At 49.4% G+C, this 20,300-nt stretch overlaps 1 protein-coding gene across 2 annotated transcripts in view; it reads left to right on the forward strand.

Annotated features, from left to right (window-relative positions):
• Positions 1-20,300, forward strand: part of LOC144770421 (C-Jun-amino-terminal kinase-interacting protein 4-like) — a 1,040,418-nt gene that overhangs the window by 687,933 nt on the left and 332,185 nt on the right. For both annotated transcript variants that reach the window (XM_078654929.1, XM_078654928.1), the window contains exon 17: positions 15,026-15,115. In XM_078654929.1, the coding sequence (XP_078511055.1) occupies positions 15,026-15,115 (90 nt within the window). The remainder of the gene's footprint in view (positions 1-15,025; positions 15,116-20,300) is intronic.

Genomic DNA, 20,300 nt, shown 5'->3' on the forward strand with positions numbered 1-20,300 from the left:
AGAACGGCCAGCAGCTGTGGAGAAGCCTACTCGCCTGACGCAAGTTCCAGCTCTGACCTAGTGATTGAAGACCTCCTTCCCCGCTCACCTCGTCGTGAGTATATGTCCCTGTCACCTTAACAGTGCTCTCATTTTGAGGGACCAGACAGCTGCCCTCGAGGCTCAGAGGAAAGCCTCCGGGCCACTACTGCCTTCGCGCCATGGTTCACATCGAACATCTGCTTTGGACACCCTGTCCAGCTATGGCTCAGCGCCAGAGAATATCTTGAACCAGATGCACTCTGCTCTGACTGCCTCCACCTCAGCACCTAAATGCTCTTTAGAACCGGAAACTTCAGCATCAAAGCCCGCTTGGCACCAACAACCCTTGCGCCAGCACCGAAATCCTCTGCACTGAAACCGGCATCCTCCGTCTGCTAACCTGTCCTCCAGAAGCTGCAGGACGGACTTTACGCCCGCCAGCAACACATTATGATCCATCCTCACATGAGATTGATCCTTGCTCAGCCACTGCAGTCCTCCACGCAGACATCCAAGAAGCAGCTCAGCTTAGAGGCAACTCTTGAGCTTCCACCACTGCCCAGCAGCAGAAGTGGCATGAATAGGCTTCGAGCCCTCTTCCACAGCCTCAGCCATCCCGCAGCACCCCCTGCCTCAGCTCTCGCCTTCCCAACCATCTCTCCGTGCTAACCTCCATAAACGCCAAAGGGCTCGCCACATTTTGACTTTGTGGAGCATGGTTCAGGGGACCCATATAACATGCCCCTGCAGGTTGGCCGCTGGGATTCATGTGATGTGGACCATCCAGGTTACACAGACCCCCCGTCTCTACCTTTCCCGTCCCTCACCCCCAGATGACACAGATGACACTGACCTATTATAAGTTCCTTGGTAGTACGACCTCATTCCATAAGGTTGACATGCATAGGATGCCATAAAGGAGGATTTCCTACTGCTCACTCTCTCCTCCAACAACGTTCCAGGCAGTAGCTCCTACTGCTGAAAGACGCGAAACCGGCCTCTGACAACTTAAGGGAGACAGTTAAAACTTGGGTAGGCAAAAAATACAAGACCTCCCTTTCTGATCCACTCTAAATCAGGGGGCAGCTCCCTTCGAACTCATTGGTGGTGCATATGGCTTACAAACGAGCCAACGCACAGGGTACCAGTGATGCGCCACCGCCAGACAAGGAAAGTAAGCATATTGACGTAGCTGGAAATCTTGTCGCAGTCCACCAACCACTGTTGCAACGCCAACTCCATTGGCCTAATTTCTTGATATCTCCGGGCCCACTGGGACGACATGGATGAACGCCAAGGCCATGGTGCCCTTCAAACACCTACTTCTCTTGGTTCCATTTGGCGGTCGGGGCAACCGCTCCAAAGGTAGTGGCAAGGGAGGTTCCCTCAAGGGAACTTCCCTCACAAAGCAGTGACTTGCCCTTCCTTCTCCCCAATCACTCAACACCTGTTGGGCGTTGATGTCAAGGTTTCTTTCCCACTTGGCAACAGGTCACCTCAGACCAGTAGGTATTCAATATCTTCCAGTACGATTATTATTTGAATCTCGTTTCCACTCCTCCCAATATTCCACACTGCAAATATGCCCTCTCCCTGCATCATCAACACCAGCATCAGGAAGAGTTGACCGCTCCTTCTCAAGGACACCATAAAGTCAGTGCCATTGCACCTTAAACACACAGGGTGTCCTCCCTCATTCCCAAGAAAGGCTAGTCCCTCAGGCCCATCCTGGACCTCAGGTACCCCAACAAATGCATCCTGTTGTTAGAACACTTCCACATGGTCACTCTACAGGATGTCATTAAACTGCTGCAGAGAGGCAACCTTTTTCTCAAAGACGCCTACTTCCACATCTCGATTCATCCAGCACATTGTTACTACCTCCGGTTTCAGGTACGTGGCAAACGCTATCAGTTCAAGTCTTGCCTTTCGGTGCCACCACTGCACTCAGAGTGTTTACAAAATGATTAGCAGTAGTAGCAGCGCACCTGTGATGCTAGGGCATCCATGCATTCCCTTAGCTGGACGAGTAGTTGATAAAGAGGGCAACTCAAGATTTGACAGTCATACACCTCCTTGAAATGAAGGTCTCCTGCATCGCCATAGTTCCCCCATGCCTGGTTACACATGCATCTGCTTCAAGAATACCTAATTCATCAATGATCTTAATCAAAGGATTAGTGGGATACACTGGTGTTGATCAGCCGCCGCACATATTACTGTCTGCAATGGTGGAACACCAACAATTTGTTGCAGGAGTGGTGTTTATCGTGTTCTGCAGATTACCATTACAACGGCCACCTCTCTCACGGAGGGGAGGAGCTTTCACAGAACCTGACTATCCATGGTCAGTGGGAACCCAGTCATTAGGGTCTCGACATCAGTTACCTGGAGATGTTAGCCGTCCACCTATCCCTGAGGGCCTTCGTCTGCCACATTGTGGGCAAGGTAGTCCTTATCTGGACTGACAACATGACAGCCATGTACTACCTTCAGAATCAGGGTGGCACTCGTTCTCCACAGCTCTCTCAATTCACTCAGACCATTTGGCGCTGGGCTCTCCACCACAAGATCCATCTGCTGACTGGGTACCTGCTGGAGGTGGACATCAGCTTTGCAGACGTCCTCAGCAGGATGCAACAAGTCCTTGTAGGAAGCTGGCTCTGTATATACTATACCAAAATGTAGGTTTAGTGTGCACAGAGTCCAGTGCAAGCCCAAAGGTAGGCAGAGGTAAAAGTAGATAGCACCTTACTCTCTATTTGTGGTAGTGTGGACGAGCAGTAAGGCTGTATCAGAGGGTAGTGTTGAGGATTTGTTGTACACACTCAGGCAGCAAATGATGTCACAGACTCAGTTTGTTTGTATCAAAAATATTATTGTTTTATTTCAAAGAACCAAGGCAAGTCTTGTGCAGGTAAGTGAAATAAATGCTTTTAAAAAATGTATGCAATGTTTTGCAATTGAAAACCGGTTCAAATGCAGTTGATTGAATTCCAGATAAGTCAAGGTTTCAAAATTACTTTTCAGATTACTATGTACTATTTTTTTCAGATTACATTCTAGATTACTTTTGCTAATCAGTGTGATATGACTAGATATCACAGTTCTACATTTCCTAGACAAAATGTAAGCAATACACTTTTAGTACATAGGCAGTTTTTCGATGTTCCATACAAACCAACTCCACACTAAGAACACTTTTCAAGGGAAAACAGTCAATTTAGTCCTATGGAGAAAAATGAAGTTAACGGTTTGCAGGTAAGTACTGATTTGTGGGAGTAGGTATTCTGGGGTTAGAATCAAGGTGCCCCCAGGGTCGGGGGCGCACTCTCACATCACCCTCAGCGGCACTAGAATGGCTGGGTGCAGAGTGCTGAGGCCCAATGTCATCCAATGGGGTTAGGGGGCCTCCGGTTGATGGCTGCTCACGAGCAGGCCACAAGGTTGTGGGAGCCAACCCCTGGTGTTAGGCTCAGGGCAAAGGGGGATCTGAGTTAGCACACAGAGGCTGCAGGCGACGTTGGGGAGTCCTAGAGCGGTCAACCCATGGTGGACTCATACTCTGGAGTGCTGGGGGACCCTCCTGGGACCGGTGGACAACCCGGATCTGGGCCGTAGGTGTAGGGTGCAGTGGTTGTTCCAGGCGTCTGGTTTCTTTGTCCTTAACAGGCTCGTAGTCTGTCTTAGGAGTTTCTTTTGAACAGAGCTGCTGTTCACAGGAGATCCGGTCCTTGTTGAAGGCAGTCAGTCCTCCCAGAGGTTCTAGAGGTCACTGGCTGCAGGACACGGTAACCTTTGCTGCTGGATCTCTAGATACTGTAGACGGGGCCGGTAGGGCTGGGGCCAAGTCAGTTCTTCTCTGCAGTTTCCTCTGCTGGGCGTCTTCTTTCGTCCTTCTTCTTCGTAGGTGGCAAGAATCTGTCTTCTTGGTTGAGGGCTGCTCCCTAAATACTGTATTTAGGGGGCGTTTTAGGGATCTCGAGGTCAGTAGCAATGGGCTACTGACCTTAGGGTGACTACACCCTTTGTGTGTTCACTCCACGTGGGGGAGTGCGTACAATCCCTAACCCTTATTGGAGAGTGCCTGCCCTCTGCAAGATGGCGGGCACTGAGGAGTGGGCTTAACCTCGCCTCCCCCACCTGAGGGGTGGGGTTGCTAGAGGTGGGCACACCTTCTGGGCTGGCTAATGTTTCCCACCTGTATTCCCACCAAAAAGGAGGGGAGACAGGAAGGGGGCCTGTTCTTGATAGCAGGAGAGGCTGTGGGTCGCATTACAAAAGCGGCAAGGCACAAAATGCTCAAACTTCCAGGTTCCAACAGTCTTGGGCATGGTTGAACTGGTCAGAGATATTTGCCTCTCCTTCTCCTTCCGTTTGTAGTACAGAGGCTTCAGCAGACGTCTCTCACCCTCATCCTGTTGGCTCCCACCTGGGCCAGCCAGCCGTGGTTCACCACTCTCCTCTAGCTCTCAGTGGTTCCACACAAGTGGCTTCCCAGAAAGCCAGGCCTTCTCACATGGAAGCATAGAGAAATCAGTCACCCCAACAGCAAGATACTCAACCTTGCAATCTGGCACTTGAGGTCTTAGAGGTTGGTTATCTCTACCTTCCTCCTGAATATATGAACATTCGTAAGGAAGCATGCAGGCCTGCTAATCGAGCCTGCTACGGTGCCTAATGGAATTGTATGCCCACTTTTGACTATCGAAACACATTGACCCCTTAGCAACTAGCGACCAGGATATTGTCTGCTACCTCCTGCAACTGCAGACCTGTGGACTAGTGTTCCTCTCCATTCAGCTCCACTTAGCCGCAGCGGCTGCCTATCTCAAAAATAGACAACACCTATCCCTCTATAAAATTCCTTTGATCAAAGCGTTTATGGAGGGTCTCAAAAGGGTTATTCTCCACGGGGCCTCCCGGCCCTTTGTGGAATCTCAACATTGTTCTCAGAAGATTTGTGTCCTCTCTTCTTGCGAGCCCCCCCCCATTCCTGCCCCCTTTAATTCCTCTTCTGGAAGGTGGCATTTCTTGTTTCGATCTCCTCACTCAGACGTGTCAGTAAGCTCCAGGCTTTAACATTGAAAGAACCTTTTTTTCAGGGTCACAGGAATAGGGTGGTCCTTCACACTAACCCGAGATTCCTCTCTAAGGTGGTCTCTCCCTTCCACCTTAACCAGTCTATAGAACTCCCGGTTTTCTTCCTCCAACCTGACCCTGTTGCAGAACGGGCTCATCATTCTTTAGATGTTACGCGAGCCCTCATGTACTTTGTAGGTATAACAAAATCCTTTCAATAAACTCAATAGCTCTTTGTTGCTTTTTATAAACCTCATGAATGGAGGGCTCTGTCAAAATCAGGCATTGCCAGATGGGTAGTCCAATGTCCCCAAACATGTTATGCAAAATCCAAGCGGACTTTGCCTATTTCTTCCAAAGCCCATTTTGTACATGAAAAGGTGGCCTCTGTGGCCTTCGTGAGGAACATTCCCATAGCTGACCTCTTTAAAGTAGCTACCTGGTCTACACTACATACTCTCATTAAACACTTGAGTGGATGATCTAGCACATCAGCTGGTCAGTGTTGGCCAGGCTGTACTCTGTATGCTTTTTAGGACTACTACAACACTTGCAGGCAAGCCACCACTTATTGGAGGTCTGCTTTACAGTCTGTGCATAGCATGTGCATCTACTGCCACACACACCTTGAATGGAAAAAGGTATTTACCCTTTAAGCATCTGTTTGTAGCATGTAGTGCTGTAGATTCAAATGTGCCCACCCTCCTCCCTGGAAGCCTCTGGCTGTTGCAGTCATTACTCATCCTTACTTTTCCTGCATGGTCGTCTCTCTCTCTCTTTTGTATCCCTGCCCTCCATCTCCATCCTCACCTGCCTTACAGAAAACAATCTAACAATGGAGCCGATGTCCATGCACATTACCAGTAAACTGTGGAGTTACACTACCTCATGACTCGAGAAGATTTCTCGAAGAAAAACAGCGTTCACACGTCCGGACTAAACATGCCTACAGAGGAAGTAACATTTTCTTTCTAAAAGAGACTTCTAGACGCAGCTTTTGAATATTCCCCATGCGTCCGACTGGATCAGGATTTTTTTCCATAGTACCTCTGCTCGCCGGAACGTGGCGCCCATTGCCTCCGCACTGATGCCATTCTGCTCTGGAAATGACATACAAAGCCTATATAGGCACCACTCCTGCACACGGTTGTTAGTCCTGACTTTTTGCGCCACCAGATGCAGACCCGGAGCTTTCCTTGTCTCTCAAAGACCTTTTCTTCCCATTTCAAGGGGAGTAGGGCTACTACTCGATCTCTGGGGATCTCTCTGCCCAGCCTCGCCAGCTGCCCCAATTCCACCGTTCCTTACGTGACTATGCCGAGGAGTCCCTTACTGCCAGCCCGTCCCACCCCGGCACAGAATCCAGCAGTTTTGCAGGAGAGGCCTAGGTGCCCTCTGCACCCTCAGCCAATGTCAGCATGCCACTCAGTACACTGACCTTCCTCCCCCCACAGCCGCACCTGCCCAACTTCTTTAGTGTACATTACGGGTTCACAGCTACACCGTGGGAGGCTGATTCCACAGTTTCTGTCCTGGCAATCACTTCTGACAGATTGTCAACAAAGGTTATGCCTTAGCCTTCCTTTCTTCACTGCTGCACCTTCCACTGTCCATCCAGCGACTGACAGATGACCAGATCTCCATTTTGTGGCAGGAAGTGCAAGCCCTTTAGGCCAAAGAGGATGTTGAAAGGGTGCCAATGCCAGAAGTAGACCGTGGGTGTTATTCTTGCTACTTTCTGGTGTCCAAGAAAGGTGGGAAGTTTTTGGCCTAGTCTAGATCTGCAACCTCTCAACTCCTTCCTCCGTAAGGAGAAATTCAAAATGCTCATTCTGGCCAGGCCTTGTTTGCTCTCGACTCTGAAGACTGGATGGTGGCTTTGGACCTATGGAACTCTTATTTCAATATTTCCGTCCTGCTGGCCCATCAGCTCTACCTGCGGTTTGTGGTGGGAGAGGAGTATTTTCAGTTCTCTGTGCTCCTCTTTGGTCTCATCAGGCATCCCTCGGGTGTTCACGAAAATTATGACAGTACACCTTCAAAGGTCAAAGGTGCCAGTCTTCCCCTACTTCAGCTTTGAAGATGTTTGACCCAGGCAGTCGTCAACCATCTCCAGAATACAGCGAACCTCCTGCAGGGCAAGGTCTTGTTTTGGGCATAGCTATAGGTTATATTTCAGCCTTTTTGCCTTCTTACCCTTGCCTGATTAGCCCTCATTGTTTAAGCCACTTGTTGCTATTCGTTTTTGGAAAGGACTACAACATATTTCCCCCTTCTCCTGTTGTTGCCCCAGTTGGACCTCAGTCTCTTCCTTACATATCTGATGTACATGCCATTCGAGCTGCTCCACTGCTTCTCCTTGCAGCTTTTTACCATTGAAGGCTGTGTTCCTCACCGCTATTACCTTGGCACAACATGTGAGTGAGGCTCGGTGTGTTAATCCTTTGTACACCACTACCTTCCCCCAATAAGCTGGATCCTCGAACTAGTGCATCCTTTCTTCAGAAAGATGTGACACTGTTCCACGTTGGTGAAACCACCACCCTACCAGGCATTCATGGTCCAACTCATCCCTATAAGGAGGAGAGGCTTCACCGTTTGGACCCCAAACAAGCGCTGAGCTTCTATATTGATCGTACCATAGACCACCGGGTAGAGAATTCGCTCTTTGTGAAATTCGCTTGAGTGAAATGGGTAAGGTTGTGTTCAGAAGCGTGCCATCTCTGTCTGGATCATATTGGCCAACAAAATAGCCTCCAGAAAGAGTGTGTGTTAGAATGTAACCTACACCCTTTGTCACTTTTCCCCATCGACAGGGCACTGACTGCTACCTCATATTCTATCGGCTGCCCACCAGTGCCATAATGTTCATTGCTGTAATTCGTCTGCACCTATATTGGATCTAGTAATTTCATTAGTAGTTTAGTCCTATTTGTATATTGTATATGTTGTAAGTTGCACCTATATCACTGTGATCCCTATCACTCACGGATAGCTACCTCAACTATTTGGTTCACTGATTATTACCTCATTTACACTGTTATCTACCTCAACTATATGGTTATTATTGTATACTACTTTCATCTCACTGTATCACTGAGTACTACCTCATCTATCTCGCTTACCTCATGCCAACTGCACCCAGCCACTCTCGACACTTGGACTACTCCGCTGCTATTTCGTACATTATGATGTGTCAATTTGGCTCCACCTAACTGGTTTGCTACCTCTCAAATATTGTACATTGTGTAAGCTGCATCTACGCACTGCTTGACCTAGGACTGCTTCGACTGCTACCTCTATTCTTTTTGCTACTTTTGACCACTCACTAACGTCACTCCTGTGCCCTTTAGCCAACGGCTGACTGATTACTGTCGTCTTTTCTCCCACACCCATCCTTACAGCCATCCTAACATGGATCTCATCGGTAAGCACACATACAGAATCAATTACCCTCCCGCTCTCACCAAAAAAGCAGCTAAACATTTTAAACATAGCTTCCTGAGGTCGCACCCTGAAACACCCGTTGCCGACTCCTACTTCTCACCGGGCAATGGAGCCCTGAACACTGATTTCATCTTCCACACCTCACGCATAGCCCAATGGAGAAAAGCATTTCTAACCCTACTTACCGTCTCAGCCACCAGGAAAACAGCTCATGGCATAACCCTCTCCATCACACCTTCCCAACTCTTCCATGGCAGAACCACCATCACCATCTACAATAACGGGATTGTCCTAATTCAATCCACGGACAAGAACCTGGAAATACTAGACAACCTGTTCCCGAAGTTCAAAGAACACCTCTCCAAGATGCGGACCACCACCCAGAACTCCACCTGCACTATCATCACCCCCGACGACGCAGCCCCCACCCACAACACTACTAACATAGCTCAGCGCCGGATCTATACGCACCGCACCTCTTCCCCCAGCACCCTAAACAATCACCCACCTGCTGTTGCCACCCCACGCTCCCCAAGCGCAGTCACCAATCTCTCCCCTTCATACACTAGCCGCCCCTCTAACATCACCCCCACCTCGACCCCCACTCATACCCCCCCATCCCTCTCTCCCATGACATAACAACCCCCACCCACAACACCTCCTACCTAGATCAGCGCCAGAACGGCACGCGCAATGACAAATCCTACCCTTTGCTCCCCCCCATTCTCAATACCCATGTGAGCACACCCCCTCCCATACCTCCTCGATACACCCACATCCTCGACTCCCCCACGCCCCCCTCCCCCCACGCTACACCCCCCATGAACGCTTCTGAACACGCCACCGTCCGGAGTTTATCTCCCCCCCTCTCCCTCCCCCCCAAGGCAGATCCACCTCCTTCCCCAGCTCCCTCCCCACTCTCACTCACGACACCCCCACCCTCACATCGAGTCCCACAGAACATTCCGCCTTTCTTACCTTAACATCCCCCTCTCTCTCTCCTCCCACTCTCAGCCCCCACTACCTTCCTGCCACCCCCACTGTCTTCAGCCTTCACTCTCTCTTTAACTCACCTGCACCGTCTCCCACTGTTGACACCACTTATGTCTCACACTCTCCACCTACTCCACCCACACCCCTCATCCACAAATATGCCCACACCTTGAATAACATCCCACTCATTATCACCGCAGAACCTTTCAACAACGCCAGCATATCCCCCCCTCCGATACCCTGCCCGCTTTCCAGCTCACTACTCAACCATTCACCAATGGCTCTCACCACCAATGCCATCTCCAATACTCCTCTTGACCTGACCTTATCTACCCTCCAACAAGTCAAAGAGGATCTCCTACAAGTCAAAAAGGATGTCCACGACATCAAAGACCTCCTCCTCTCATGGCCCAGCCTACCTCCCACCATCCCACTACCCTACAAACGACGCACCCTCCCTACATACACTCGCCTCAAACGATCCCCGAGATGGCCGACTATCCCCGTTCGCAATAACTCCCACCGCCCCCGCCGTGTCCTCAACTCACTGTCTGACCGCGACCTATGCTCTCTCCTACACTCCTATGGCCCAGGTCCTGTAAAACACATATCCAACACACACATCCCCATACCCACAACTCACTCAAACCCTCTGAGGCTCCCAACCCATAGCAACAGAGGTTCCATCCCTAGCAACCTCAGAAAAATCCCCCTCTCTCTAGAAGGTTCGACCACCCTTCTCACTCCCAAACTCAAATGCATCCTACTCAACTGCAGATCGGCCCAAAGACACTCCTCCGACATCGCTGATCTCGTCTCAGCAATGGAACTGGACCTAGCCATTCTGACGGAAACGTGGCTTACTGAAGCCTCTACCCCGATAATGGACATATTAGTCCCCCCCAATTATCACATCATTAGACAGGATAGGCCTGTCAAGACGGGCGGGGGAATTGCATGCATTTTTAGGAGCAACCTCTCCGTCACTAAAGCCGCCTCCCCCTCACTCACCTCCTGTGAACTCCTCTGCCTCGATATCACCAGCGAGGGCAAACAAGTTTGCGCTTTACATCTCATCTATCACCCGCCGGGCGACAACCTCATATTCACCCAACAACTCATGGACACGATCACCTCCAATGCCGGTCGGCAGATCACCCAAATCTACTTGGGTGACTTTAACCTCCACTGGAATGATCAGAAAGACACAGAGGTGAACAGTCTCAAAACTTTCCTTAATGCGCTTGACCTCACCCAAATATGTGATAGACCAACACACGACAAAGGCGCGATACTCGATCTCATCATCGCCAAGGAGGACTCCACCAAACTGGAGGCAATCAAACCCTGTGACTGGTCAGATCACCACATTATCACCTTCTCTATTAACGAAAAAGTTAAACCTAACCCGGTTCAACCCACCAAATCCAAAATCTGGAAAAGGGACATGAAGAGTCTTAACCCCACTACACTGCCTCCCCACCTCAACAGTCTCCTCCTTCCCCCTCCAGGTGTCTCGGATGCCCAATCACTGACCGACCACTACCTTGACTCTATGAAACTAATAGTCAATGAAGTCGCTCCACTGCAACTGAAGAGTCTCCAACAAAATTTCTAACCCCTGGTACGATGGCAGACTCAATGACGACAAGCGCACTATGCGAATGGCAGAGCGTACCTGGAGATCTGACCCATCATCACTGCATCTAAAAACGCTTAAAAAGAAGAGAAATTACTACTTTAGGAAAATAAAGCGCACAAAGTCGGACTTCTTTAGCCGTCTACTGGACCAAGCAAAAAACAGGCCAAGAAAACTGTTCCAACTAATAAAGACTCAAACAAAGGCACAACCCTTACAATCAAACAAAGCAACAAGCGACACCCCACACTGTGAAGCCTTCTCTGCTTTCTTTAAGCAAAAGACCGACAACATAAGAAATGACCTCGTCATGGATTTAAGCCGATTCCCCAATCACACCAGAATGTCCAACATTCAACCTAAAAACAATGCATCATGGCTGCACTTCGACAGCTACACGGAAGAAGCTATACACAAACTACTCTGCACTCTGAAGCCCTCTAATCACCTCACAGACCCCCTACCTGCTAATGCAGTAAAAGACTTCACCCCCTTGCTCGTCCCTCTTTGGACCAAAATCATCAACAGCTCCCTTCAACAAGGTCTCATCCCAGACTCCCTCACGGTGGGGCAAGTCACACCTATACTCAAGAAACCCACAGCTGACCCGTCTGACCTGAACAACTACCGGCCTATCACCAATATCCCCACCCTGGCCAAACTGCTGGAGAAATGTGTCCAACACCAACTAACAAAACACATTGACCAATTTGACCTTCTCAACACTCACCAATCAGGCTTCCGAGCAAAACATAGCACGGAAACAGCTATGACACACATAATTGATGACGCCCTCCAAATCCTTGACCGCAATGATTCCTGTCTCCTCATCCTTCTTGACCTATCGTCAGCTTTTGACACGGTCAAACATGAGAACTTATTGGAGCTGCTAAGCACTAGAATGGGTCTTTCGGGAACTGTTCTCAAATGGTTCTCTTCTTTCCTTCATAACCGGTCGCAGAAGTTCAAGATCGACAATGTGCTATCTAAACCAGTGCCTGCAGATCTAGGTGTCCCACAAGGATCCTCCCTCTCCCCCACACTGTTCAACCTCGTCATGGAACCACTCGCCACTTTGCTCCAAGCATCCAATGTTCAATTCCATATGTACGCCGATGACACACAACTTTACCTAAAGCTATAATCCCCGGAAGATATCAAACTACTGAATTCCACACTTAGCAACACTTAATCCTGGTTGGCCGTTAATCACCTCAAACTAAATGCGCTGAAAACTGAGTTCCTACTCATCTCACCCCCGGCGAAAACTTCCACCACCCAAACGTGGCTCAATAACCTAACAGCACTCAATGTCCAACCTACTATCGTGGACTCAGCGAAATCCTTAGGCATCACAGTTGACTCCAAGCTCAACATGCAACAGCACGTTAGCATAGCCACAAAAGGGGCTAATTTCCAAATCAACACACTGAGGAAACTCAAACCCTTCCTCCCTGCCAAAGACTTCCGAACTGCTGTACAAGCTTTAGTCATCCCTCGCATAGACTACGGAATTGTGGCCCTCAGCGGACTCCCGCTATCCACAACAGCACCCCTAAGAGCCTCCCTGAACGCTGCCGCGAGACTCATTACTGGCTCAAGAAAACATTCGCATATTTCCCCAGACTTAAAATCTCTAAAATGGCTGCCTTTTGAAGCCAGAGTACAGCTAAAAATTGCAATAATGACACACTCGGCCGTGCACCACAAAGCACCCAACTACCTCGCGCAAAAGTTGTCTTTATCAGGAGGGTCGAGATCCAATCGTAGTACAAAAAATCTACTTCTGAAACCTAGTAGATTCCGGAAAGAAAAAACATACAAGCGCTCCTTCTCAGGAATGGCACCCAGGATCTGGAATGCGCTCCCTCCGGAAACGAGGCTTATCTCCTCCACTGCACTCTTCAAGAAAGAGGTGAAGAGAATCCTTCTGGCCAAGATCTCCTGAACCTTACAGAGACTGGAACTGAGTCTCTGCATCGCGCTGTATCACTGATCACCCTGCCCTTTGGCACTATCCTCCTACCTAGGGGGTCACTACTACGCTACTCTCTTTCTAATGATCAATTTATACTACTCTTTGCTGTATTTATATTACTTGTTTACCTGACTGTATTTTGATAGGTTTTGATATGTTTCTGTACATTATTGTTATCTTCTATGTTTAGTGACTACTATATTGCTCCCATTACCCTGTTCATTCCTGTTGCCCTTGCCCCTGTCTCTGTGAAGCGCTCTGATATCTGTAAGGATCTTGTTCGCGCTATATAAAACTTTGAATAAATAAATAAATAAAGTGCCCTCTCTTTGCATGGTTGCCCCCACTTTTTGCTAAACTGCTGATGTACTTTGCAGTCAGCGCGGGGACACACAGTTTTGTGCAGCCAGGCGCTCTATAAATGTTTTATTATTATTATTATTACTTTTGACTGTTTGTGCCCTGAGTTCCAGCCAAATAGGTACCCAGGGCCTATGTTCTTTCCCTAAACTGCATTACAAACAAAATCCAATTGCCACTCTCTGTCTAGAGGTCAGTCCCTTGTAAATGGTACCATTGGTACCAAGGGCCCTGTGGCCACGGCAGACCTCTAAGGGCTGCAGCACTTATTGTGCCACCCTTGGAGGCCCTCTACCTTTATACACACACACACACACACCAATAGCAGGCTGTGTGTTTTGGTGCAGAAGAAATCGAAGAGTCGACATGGCACACATCCCTGTGTGCCATGCCTACAAACCACTGCCCTGGCATAGGCCAGCCACCCTCTAGCTGGGTGTACTATACCAGTGGTGAGGGTACAGATGCATGATCCGTGTACCCCTACAGTGTACAAATAGAGAGTAAGGTGCTATCTACTTTTACCTCTGCCTACCTTTGGGGTTCCACTGGACTCTGTGCACACTTTTGGTATAGTAAATACAGAGCCAGCTTCCTACAGTGTGTAAATATTCCCCCAGGGCCAAAGCTTCTACCACTGTGTTTGAAGATACAGTTCCTGTCCTAGACGGTGAGGCTGCTATGTGGGCATCCCTCCACACTTTCACGAGGCACTATTGTTTGGATAGCCAGGTCCACCAAGACTGGCACTTTGCCCGCTCAGTCCTGCATGACTTTCTGGTTTGAGTCCATCCACAGCCCACCTCCCTTCGGTACTACTTTGGTATCTATTCAAAATGTGAGGAATCTGTGGTTAGATGTCGCTATCAGAAGAACAAGTTACTTAACTTCTGCAATGCTCTTTCTGGTAGAGAGACTATCTAGCCACAGATTACTCACCAAACTTCCCTTCCTTCCCATTCTGTGTTTGGATTGTGCCCATTAATAAGTCTAGGAATCTGCACTAGTCTATCAGTTTGCTTTTTTGGGTTTGATATCTTGGAGGCGCAGGCAGTCTCAAAAGCAATTGACGTCAGTGTGCAAGAGTGGCACCTATGTAGGCCCTGCATGTCATTTCCAGAGCGTAATGGCTTTGGTACGGAGCCACACTGCGCTAACGTTCAGCCATAAGAGGTAGTATGGAAAAGTTTCCGGATCCAATCTGGCACCTGGGGAATATTCAAATGGTGAGGAATCTGCGGTTTGATAGTCTCTACCAGAAAGACCGTTACTGAAGATAAATAGCTTGTTCTTTTAAATTAGTGGTGAAAACATTGCTGCGTAATTAAAAATGCACGGATAGTAAGCAGAATATGAAGTTGCTTCCTTATAAATGAACTATAAACTAAAGAAGTACAGTTATTACTAAGGGGACTCTCTGTTTTCTGATCCCTTCCCCTCCTCTGCATTTCCAGCACAATAAAGTGTGTACATTTCATTTTACTTTACTTTTTTACTGCTTCTAGAGGGATGGACGAGATTCAGAGGGAGAGGTTCGAGGTGCTCCAATGTTGGTACAGCTCCGTCTCCTGGACCAGAAGGATCCTAGCACAAAGGTATGACAACCCACTGAGGTTTCCTTTTTGAGAGGGTGAGCAGTTGAAGGTTTGTGTCTAACTATCAAACTAATGAGATGCCTTAAGAGACTCTCCAAAGGATTGGAGCCACCTTAAATTATTATTACTAGTTTGAATTACTGTAGTGGCCACCATTCTCACAATTTTAAATATAAATCGAAATCTAAAAAATTTCTTTGAGGACACAGCTTAAACACGTCACTCCAAAAATAGACTGCTGAACTGAATTTATTATGTTGAAATTCTATCATAATCACAGAAAAGCTTAAAGATGCTCTTCTCTGAATAGTGCACTGTTTTGTATACAACATAGCATGTGCACTCATGGTCCAAATGCATTTTCTATTGATTTGCACCTTTAATGAGTCATGAATACCATAACTAATTATAAGTTATTATTTTTCTAGCCCTTCCACTTCCTATTTGAGACGGACTGTGATTCTGCTTTAAGGGGAGATGGCCTCAGATATATTTTAAGCAGACGTAGAACTAAAGGTCAAATTGTACATTTGAGTGTTGCAGAGCCTTTCATACCCTGTATTTCTAGCTAGAAGCAAGCTGCTGACCTCATTCACTGACTGAGTTATGACGTTATTTGTTCTTTCAAATCAAATCAAATGTCCTGCTCTTGTTGTACACCTGAAATCTATAGTTGGCTGTTGTGGTATATTGAAGCAAACAGACAGCCAAGGTTACAGATTGGCAGGGGTGTAGATTAATGATTTGCAGTTCTACATAACAACTTGTAGTTTCATTGTGGTCAAGGCCTCAGTCTCATGAAAGTAAAAGTGGGAAGAACCATTTATACCAGCATCAGTTTGTTCCCTGTGCTGTGAAAGCAGATGTGATGATGTCCTAAAGCCAGATTACTGTCAAAGTGTGAAATGGAGGCAGAAGAAATGAATGGCTTCAAAGTATTTTGTTAAAGAATTTAAGAAGCATGATATTTTTAGCAACAATAAATGAGCATGCCAATGCCACTGTGAGTTTTTAACGTTCTGTGTGGGTAGCCACAGTGATTAATTCTGTAGAGAGCTCTCCTCCTCTGAATTTGGCAACTTGTATGGACAGTAACAGAATATTGCCCTATTTGGACTGCCCAGTCCAAATAGGGGCAATATTACTTTCCTTTCCAGGCCTTTCCTGTCCAGGACCCTGCTTTGTGATGCTGATCTGAAAGAGACACGTTAGTGATAGATTCCTAACCTTAGAATATCCCCAGGCGTCAGACTGGATCCTGAAAGTTTTTCGTCAGCAGTACCCGTGCGCGTCAGTAGGTGGCGCAGTTCTGCTCCGCGTTCGTCGCTGGTGTCGTAAGCGACGAGATGACGTCACGGAGACTACTTGGGCGCCACCCATGCGCGCTGATGCCAGTTCTTTCTTTTTCCGCACCAGCAAGTGCAGATCCGGTTAGAGCACGTACCCTAGTCACTTTTTGACTAACTTTTTGAGACTTTTGTCTCTCCTCATTTTGAGTCTGTGACTCCTGGTGCCAAGTAGGGATGCCTGGTTTTAAATTCTGTAGGGCCTGTCGCCGTACGATGTAGGTGGCCGACCCCCATGGCGGGAGCACGACCATGACTCCCGGTCATGTTCCGACTGTCTGGCGATGGCTCCGAACGCTTTGCGGGAGCAGTCCCGAAAGCTGCTGGAGGCTAGGCAGTCGTCTCCGCGCCACTCGAGGTCCAGGGGTCGCTCAAGGGACCGTCCGCGGAGCCATCATCATCGCTCCTCGGAGTCGAAGTCTTCGCCCTCTGCATCGGGTAAGAGACGTCACAAGTAAACGTCGAAGAAGCGTGTTCGCTCTCCGACGTCCCCCCCTGTCAGTCTTCGGATGCTGACGAGGGGGCCAGTGGTCCTTCCCATGCGGCTACGTTGGAGCCTGGGAGTCCTGCTGCCTACCCACCTTATCCGGGTCCGTGGGCGACTCCGGCCCAGGTGCAAGAGTTTCTTGCCACTATGGACCGCCTTTTCAGGCCTAGGGTTCCCACCGGTGCGCCTTCGGGCTTCGCGGTCCCTATAGAGGGCCCTTGCTCGCCGTTTGTGGCTCCGGCCCCCAGCGCCGCAAGGTCCTCCGCCGGCAGCTCCAGCGCCACAGGGTCCTCCGCCCGTGACTCCGGCCCCGGCGCACCCTGTGGCTCTTTCCAGTCACCGGCATGGGCTCAGTTCGTTCCACCTCCGCCCTTGCCCGAGTTTCCAGGCAATTTTGCCCCGGCTTGGGACCTGAATTGGGACATGAAGCCGGATTAGTGCTGGCCGGTCGCTGTTCCTGACGCCGTTGGAGCAATTGTTAACTCCTGTGCCTCTCCTACTGCTGCCGCCTGTCCCTCGGGCCGTGGAGGAGGTGGATGACTGGTAGGGGTCGGAGGACACTCTTGCATGGCAGAGCGAGTCCGAATACGAGTGGGCAGAGGAATCGGAGGATGCAGGTGGCCTTGACCTCTCCTCTGAGCCGGGTTTTATGTCTCCCCCCGCTGTCATGGAGGAGGGCGCCACTTATTCTGTGGTGCTCCGTAGAGCAGCTGAGGCCCTTGACCTCAATCTGCCTACTGTCACTCATAAGACAAACCTCCTTACTGAAGTGCTTGCGCCGGTGGCAAGTTCCATGGAACCTCTGCTTCCTTTCAATGAGGCCTAGACGGACGTTTTAATGGGCACCTGGTCTCGACCAGCCACAGGGGTTCCTGTGGTTATGAACGTGGCCCGACGTCATCACCAGTCACCGGGCGACCCTGCTTTTTAAACTAATCATGCGACTCTGAAGAGCCTGGTCATTCAGGCCTCCACTTCCCGAAGAGCGATCCCTACTGCCCGTCGGAAAAGGATTCGAAAAAGCTGGAGCAATTTGGCAAAAGGTTATTTTCCTCTGTGTTAGAACCGGGGTCTCTAGTTGGCAGGGGTTTGCACCCTAGTCCAAGAAGGGACCACCGCTTCCGACTTGGTAGCTTGGCGCAGAGCAGCAAAGGAGTTACTTCAGAGGCAATGTGTAAAGTATTTGTGCAACACACAACGGCGACGACACAGTAAAAACACTCACAAAAGGAACACCACACCAGTTTTGCATAAGAATAAGAATTTCTTTATCTAAAAATTATGTGAGAACCAAAAGCAGGTAAATCCAGCTCCAGGCAAGATCAATAATAAAAAGGATTCCAGTTTCCAAGCAAGATCAATAATCAATGAGAATGAATCCAGTTCCCAGGCCTGATCAATAATAAAAAGGATTCCAGTTTCCAAGCAAGATCAATAATCAATAAGAATGAATCCAGTTCCCAGGCCTGATCAAATCACCAAAAGCTCATGTGTGCCAAGGGCTCCTGCTGGTAATGTCTTTCTCACAGTGTCCTTGGATGGCAAAAAGTTCACTTGAGGTAGGTTCTTATGGTCAAATTTCACTGTGGGAAGGTTCTTAGGCCAAAGTTCCCTTGTAGCGTAATAAGTGTGCCTCTCATAGAAATGATGCTCCCAGCATAGGAAGTGCGGCTGCCCAGGCGCTGCTGGTAATGCAAAAAAATGCCCCAGTGTCAATTACCAAGTAATTATGCTCCTGTGGGCCGGTCAGTGAAAGACGGTTCCCAGCCAAGCACAAAGCTCACACTCCAGGTACCCAGCCAACCCGCACCCTGCCCCCTCGCAGCAGCCTGGTTGCACTGAGGCGTTACCTGGGGTGGTGGTTGCGGACGCAGGTGCGAGGCTCCTCTCTCCCTGGGGCCTTGGGCTCAGCAGGCGCTGCACGGGTGGGGGTCACAGCCACACAGCGCTCCTTTAGCACAGCGCTTAACAGTGCCTCCAAGTCCTGGGCAACGACGTAGCCTCCTGCCACACAGCGCTTCGCTTCTCAGCGCTACACAGCCCGCTCCGGTCCCAGTGGCGGTGACCTCAGGGCCAGTTTCAGTGGGCTTGCGCCAGAAGCAGAGGCAATCACAGAGCCCTGGGAGGATCACGGGGCAAGCAGTGCTGAGGGCAGGCACAGCGTTGCAGGGCAAATCTTGAGTGTTGTTGCTGTTCCAAAGGGCAGTCTTTAAAACGCTGTGGTCCAAGGACAGGTAGTTTCCTTTAGCTTAAAAAGGGTGCAGTCCCAAATAGGCAATCTTTAAAAGGTTGAAGACTCTTTAAAATGCTGTTCAAAGAAAAGTAGTTCCTTTGGGATGTTGTGGAGACACTCTGGTGGTGATGTTGCAGTCTCCCATGCAGGGCAGGATCAGCAGACAGTAGGGCAGCTCAGCAGGTTGTGGGGCAGCAGTTCCTTGGAGCAGTCAGCCTCCTTCCCAGTGGCAATCCTCTTGCGCAGCAGTCCTCACTCCAGCAGGGATTCTTCCAGGTCCAGCAGTGTAACAAGAATGTGAGGCCAGGACCCTCCCTTATATATCTTTTTAGTCTAGGGGCTAGAAAGTGGTGGAAGTCTCTGGAGGGGTCTGGGGGCAGGGGCTTCTGGGAGAGTCCAGGGTGTTCTGGTATGTTCCCTGCCTTCCCTGACCTAGCTGTCACAGTGACGAGAGACAGGCCGTTAAGGCTACAGTGGGCAGCCCGTCACAGCTCATCCCAGGGAAGAAGGTGTGAATCACCACTCCCACCTCCCAACCCAGGCAGGCTATCAGTACGCAGAGGGGAGGGGGGAGTCTGCAGCCTAATCTAAGTGTAGGCAGGAAAAGGTCCCCTTTATAAAAGTGGGATCCCTAGCGTAGTAATGCCCAAACCCTATATATCATTGGAAAGGGTTCCCCGACCCGAGTCCAACAAGACCAAACATGATAGACTTATTAGGTCCCTGTCAGAAGTTATTCCATAAGGGGAGGTTCCCAATGTTAGCCTATGGAGGATTAGCCTTACTGCAGTAGCAGTGGCTTGTGGCAGATATGCCAGCCTCACAAGGTTTTAGGGAAGAGCACCTGCACCTCAGCACTGTTTAGCAGTGGTGAGGCGCCCAGAGTCCTAAGTCCAACGAAATGGAAGGTAAAAATGGGAGGCAAAAAGGGCAAAAATGTAGGGGAGACCACCCTAAGGCTGACAGGTCTAACACGTGTCCCCCCCAGCTGAAAGTGGGGAGAACTACCCAACCTCCAGGGAGTTCTCATCACTAAGGCGGAAAAACCGAGAGAGACCGTCAGCATTGGCGTGGTCTACTCCGGGTCTGTGTTCCAACCTGAAGTCCATCCCCTGTAGG

Source organism: Lissotriton helveticus, chromosome 7, assembly GCF_964261635.1.
Source record: "Lissotriton helveticus chromosome 7, aLisHel1.1, whole genome shotgun sequence".
In the NCBI taxonomy this organism is placed as follows: domain Eukaryota; kingdom Metazoa; phylum Chordata; class Amphibia; order Caudata; family Salamandridae; genus Lissotriton; species Lissotriton helveticus.